The following is a 6,000-nucleotide window of genomic DNA, read 5'->3' on the forward strand; positions in this document are numbered from 1 at the left end:
AAAAGTTTACACTACATTTTCGACTTACTTTTACACGGAAACTTCTTTTCTAGGAATAAAAGATATTAGAATAAGTCGCTTCGGAAGTAGAGTACATTCTAAAGTAATTTATTCAACGTCAGAAACTAATTTTTGACAAAATTTATCGATACGCTAACGAGACACAACGAATATTGTAGAAAGTTCGTGTAAGTAAAGAAAGCACAGGTGAATTTTTTCCATTTTACAGGCAAATGTAGCTGCTTCGCAGAAACGAGCACGCACTCGTATAACGGATGAACAGCTTAAAATTCTACGAGCACATTTCGATATTAATAATTCTCCCGGCGAGGAGCAAATATTGGACATGGCAGCACAGAGTGGCCTGCCGCCGAAAGTAATCAAACACTGGTTCCGAAACACGTTGTTCAAAGAACGTCAACGCAACAAAGACAGCCCGTACAATTTTAACAACCCTCCGAGCACCACTTTGAATCTCGAAGAGTATGAGAAAACCGGAGAGGCCAAAGTAACCCCGCTGAATTCCAGCGTATCCGGTAGCAGTTCCTCGGACGATAAAAGTCCAAACAAGCAAGCGTCACCGCCGCCTGCGACGATGAACATCAGCGTGTCTCAGGGCAGCGAGATAAAGCAGGAGGTTCAGGAGCAACCGCAATGCCACGTTCAACAGCACACGCAACACCAGGAGGAGCAACAGCATCATTCGCCAGGAAGCTCGGGCGGGCAACAGTCTCGACCGCATTCGCCGGCGCTGAGCATCAGCTCCGTATTTCCCAGCATCCATCACGACATCGCGTCGCACACGCCAACGACCACGAGCGCGCCGAGCACACCGATGCTCCCGCCGAAGCTTGGACCGCAAAGTTTCACCAGTCCGAATCCTGGACCGGGCGGTGTCGTGCCCGGCGCCATAGCGGCGATAGCTCTCACTCCTCAAAGATCTCTGAGCCCCGGACGTGGACCGACCGATTACTCTTTCGGCGGGAACGGGAACGGCAGCAATTCATCCGGCGGCAGCTCTGGAAAACGCGCGAACCGAACGAGATTTACCGATTATCAAATAAAAGTTCTTCAAGAGTTCTTCGAAAATAACGCGTACCCGAAAGACGACGATCTGGAATATCTGAGCAAGCTTCTTGGATTGAGCCCGCGCGTAATCGTAGTTTGGTTCCAAAACGCTAGACAGAAGGCACGTAAAGTTTATGAGAATCAACCGGCTGCCGAACCCGTGACACCTGGCGCCCGCGAAAGCGACGACGGTTCAGGCCGCTTTCAAAGAACTCCGGGCTTGAATTACCAATGTAAAAAGTGCTTACTGGTGTTTCAGAGATACTACGAACTGATTCGGCACCAGAAGACGCACTGCTTCAAAGAGGAGGATGCAAAGAGAAGCGCGCAAGCGCAGGCTGCAGCGGCTCAAGTGGCCGCCGTGTTGAGCTCCGAAGATAGCAACAGCAGCTCAACGACAACCACTGCAAACGCTGTGTCCGCTAACCCGACGAACGCTCCAGCACTCGCGGAACAACTCCAGCAACCGTTGAACGCTACCACGTCTCCTCATCATCAGCAACAGACGATGACGCAAACGCATCAGCAGCCGCAACAGCAGTTGCAACAACAGCAACAGACGCAGTCGCAGACCGAGTCGAAGGAGGGTAGCTTTCAGTGCGACAAATGCAACCTGATGTTCGGACGATTCGAACTCTGGCGCGAACATCAGCTGGTACATATCATGAACCCGTCCCTGTTCCCACCGGCCTATCCGCCCGACTCTCCGTTCGGTATATTGCAACAACAGGCGCTAAACGCCACGTCCGGCGTGGCCGCCGACACCTCCCATCCGCTGATCGCGATGATGCAAGACAGAAAACGAAAGTACGACGACTTCGAGGAGGGGACAGGCAGCGAGACGCGCTCCAACTCCGAGCACAGCGAGCAGCCCAAAGACAAACGTTTGAGAACGACGATACTGCCGGAACAGCTGGACTATTTGTATCAAAAGTATCAGGTCGAGTCGAATCCGTCGAGAAAGATGCTGGAGACGATCGCTCGCGAGGTAGGCTTGAAGAAGCGCGTCGTTCAGGTGTGGTTTCAAAATACGCGCGCCCGCGAACGCAAGGGTCAGTTTCGCGCGCACAGCCAAGTGATTAACAAACGTTGCCCGTTCTGCCCGGCGTTGTTCAAGGTGAAGTCCGCGTTGGAGTCGCATCTCAGTAGCAAGCACGCCGACCAGGTAGCCCGCGGCGAGGTCAACATCGATAACATCCCGGACGAAGAGCTCTCGATGGAGTCCGCTCCCTCGAACCCGAGCACGCCGAACATGATGCCGCCGTTGTTCCCGCCCTTCAACACCGACATGGAGGCCTCTCTGAAGAAGTACTACGAGGAGTCGATGAAACGATACATCAGCGAGCTGCAGGCGCACGCCAGCAACGGTAAACAAGAGGCAGCGAACCACCAGAGCGGCAACAACAGCGGCGAGTCGCCGTTGGATCTGAGCAAACCGGTCGACCTCAGTCGCCCGATGAAACTGAGTCTAGGCGGTCTGAGCAACCTCCTCGAGGAGCAGCACGGCGTGCATTTTCGCGGCGGCAGCGACTGCGGCCCCCTCACCGATCTATCCGAGAGAAGCATCTGCGACGACGACAGCATGAGCGAGACCACCGAATTCTTAGACGACGAGAGTGGACCAGCGAGCCCGGCGTCGAGCACGCAGAGCTCGCGACAGGGACCAGCATCCGTGGGAGTCGGGGGCACCTCGGTGACCCCGGTGACCGGTACTGGAAGCGGAACCAGCCAGTCCAGCGGCAAAAGGTATCGCACGCAGATGTCAGCGACCCAGGTGAAGGTGATGAAGTCGCTGTTCTCGGACTACAAGACACCGACCATGGCTGAATGCGAGATGCTCGGTCGCGAGATCGGACTGCCGAAACGCGTGGTTCAGGTAAGCGATCCAGAGTTTAACACGAATTCCTCTTACCACGTGCCGTCGCGCGGTGCACGGGAATCCCAAACGGCTTGCCCGAAATGCTAATCTCGTTGTCAATTTCCTTCTACGCAGTGTGAGCGTAACAACGTTAAACGTTAACACTAGGTTCACGGAACGCGTCCATTTCACGCATTCGGATTCTAAACCTGACGTTAAAGAACTTGTAAATATTATTTGGTAGCAATTTATGGTGAATTTAATCGATGTAATGATACAAATATTCGGACACATCGGGGAAAAATTTTAGTGGGAGATTCTTGAGGGTAAAATAACACGAAAATTAAGAATACCAATTTGTTGATTGAGGCTTCGTTAAAAAGTTATTAACGTTTAAAGCTCCGTCTGTGATACGTCAGTGAGAACTACTACCGCATGCACGCAGCTGTTCGCAGATTGCCGTTCTATAGACGGAACTTTAAACGTTAATAACTTTTTAACGAAGCCTCGATCAAGAAATTGATATTCTTGATTTTCGTCTTATTTTGGTCTCTAGAATCAATCTACCCGTAGTATCCGTAAACCTAGTGTTAAGGACGATCTCAAACTTGGAAGAAATCGTTCGAAGCGTGATGTAAATAATTTTTTTTAATTCGTAAATTACTCGTTGACCCAAGCGATAAATCTAGACGATCCACGAAAAATGCATCTGCTGCGCGTGTTATTACAATCTATTTTAATCGTGTTGTGTTGTTACTTTCATTATGTTTTCGTTTTGTAAGAAGTGGTACACAGTAAGTCTTGTCAAATGATTAACCCTTAAGTGGATTATTGTTTAATATATATCAATGTAATTATTTGAAAATTTATGTAATCGTGCATTGATTCCTTGTTTTTTAAATGCTTTAAAGGAAAGTTGATTTCCATTTACCAATCTAATAAGAATCAACATTGAGAGTCCACTTAAGGGTTCAAATTATGTATTAAGAATGCGAATATTATGTTTTATCACAATTTCTCTGCCTTGTATCGTTGACGAAGAGGAAGTCGTTCAAGTTTGAATGTTTAAGTTTTTGTTTAATACTCGTTGGCATTTACTCGATTCAGGTTAGAAAAGAGTTCAGTTTTTAGAATCACCTTGTATCCCGAACATGCTGTGACGCTTAGAACCATAATTTTTCGTAACTTCAATTTGATATTCAAAATTAGGGGTGTGCAAAAATATCGAGATGAGATGAGATGAGACGAGACATTCCTGACATTTATTTCTTATATTCCGGTTATCGTTCATATAAACTCTTTGAATTTTCGAGATACCCGATACTATCAAGGACTCGTCTCGAGACCTCCCACGCCCCTAATTCATACGTTAAAATTCGTTAGTCGTCTTCATAGGTAATTTCTAGGGTTACGAACGAATGTACGTATGCCTACTCGTATGGTTCTGAATGGTGGCTGAATGAGTTCTCGAGGGCCCCTTTCGCACGAGTGTCCGAAGTCGAAGGGCATCGACCACGTCGTACGAGCATTTAGGAGCTTTTTGGGATTTCCGTGCACTCAGCTTGTCGATAAAGAGCTCGCGTTACCCGCGATCGTCCCGCCGTCGACGAGCTTGCGGTCTAATCGAAACGAGTTGCAGGTCTGGTTTCAGAATGCCCGCGCAAAGGAGAAGAAAGCTAGATTGGCGGCGGGCTTGCCAGCCGAAGGCTCGGCGGTGCAACCGCATCGCGGACCGACCGGGCCCGACGAGTGCAGACTCTGCTCGGTACGATACTCGGCGAAGTCGCCGTTGCAGGAGCACGTATTCTCGCGGCGGCACATCGAGTCGGTGCGCGTCGCCGTCGAAGAGGGCAGCCTGGTGCCGCCGACACCTGGTGCACCGATCGTTCCTAGCGGTAACACCGGTACGCCTGGGATCGGTAACTCGCCGGTGGTCGGTGCCGCTAATCAGCAAACTGGCCAGCAGCAGCAGCAGCAGCAGCAGCAGCAAACGGACGAAAACATGATGTACGGATCTTTGTTCCTCCACCCTACGGCGATGTTCCAGCCGCAGCAGCAGCAGCACTCGGGCGCCGCGACGGCTAGCACGGCTACCACCACGGCCGGTGAGTGTCTGGCTGACCTCTTAGACTCGTAAGCGACCGCTCGACCCGCGTTTCGTTCGAAATTCTGATCTATTTCGCGACCAGAACTCTCAAACGTTGTTCGAAACACATTTCTTTTTTTTTTATTATCGTATTTTATTACGTTTTTTTTTTCTTTTTTTCGTATTTGGTTCTTTTTTGACCGATCGACTGCTCGTCGAGCACGAACGTACCGTAGACACGTTCGACGCGTTGAACACTTTTCTCGACTGCCCTTTTAATTCGTAAACGCGAGTCGTTCGGAGCTATTATATATATATATATATATATTTTTTTTTTGTTTCTTTTCTTTTTTTAATCCGCGACGATGAATTTCGAACTCGCGCGAGTTACGTCGTTGTATGTTGTGCACGTGTTTCTTCGTTTTATCCGCGTGTGTACACGCGCACCTGTACAATTTTGGCCCGTGTGATACTCTAGGGGGCCCGTCAACTATGGAATCTGTACGCAGAAAATTCTTTTTTTTTCGCGAGATCTTTACATGTATAGTGCGAATATAATATATCCAGAGCTAGGCAATACTGAAAGTTCCTATCAGATGACTATTCTAGCGTAAAAGAGAATGCGAGAGGGCGAAAGAGATGAACAGGAGAGAAAGTGAGCGCGACAGAATGAACGAGAGAAAAGTGTGTGCAAGTGAGTAAGAGAGCGCGAGTGAGTCGAGGATTTAACTTTTTAATTAAAACGATCGTCGCAAAACGGAGAGATAGAAATTATTACGAACTTTATTATTATATTTTATAATGGATTCTTAGTACTATCCATTTCGATTATTACTCGAAGCGTTTGATGCATTATAGTATAGTCAGAAAGAACGGAGAATACATTGCCTTTAATTCCTACGTAGCGTAGCGAAGTATCACTCCTGCTCCTCGCTCCCTAACTTTGTTCCCCCCCCCCCCCCGCCCCGCCCCCCTCGCCTGTTTCGAT

General features: G+C 48.9%; 1 protein-coding gene across 2 annotated transcripts in view; it reads left to right on the forward strand.

Annotated features, from left to right (window-relative positions):
• LOC122401920 (zinc finger homeobox protein 3) overlaps positions 1 to 5,775 on the forward strand; it is a 201,144-nt gene extending 195,369 nt beyond the window's left edge. For both annotated transcript variants that reach the window (XM_043404341.1, XM_043404342.1), the window contains 2 exons: positions 230 to 2,944; positions 4,566 to 5,775. In XM_043404341.1, coding sequence (XP_043260276.1) covers positions 230 to 2,944; positions 4,566 to 5,063 — 3,213 coding nt within the window. In that variant the 3' untranslated portion in view covers positions 5,064 to 5,775. The remainder of the gene's footprint in view (positions 1 to 229; positions 2,945 to 4,565) is intronic.
• Positions 5,776 to 6,000: the final 225 nt, after the last annotated feature.

This window comes from Colletes gigas, unplaced genomic scaffold (genome assembly GCF_013123115.1).
Source record: "Colletes gigas isolate AHSC1104 unplaced genomic scaffold, ASM1312311v1 Colletes_gigas_Sc00030, whole genome shotgun sequence".
In the NCBI taxonomy this organism is placed as follows: domain Eukaryota; kingdom Metazoa; phylum Arthropoda; class Insecta; order Hymenoptera; family Colletidae; genus Colletes; species Colletes gigas.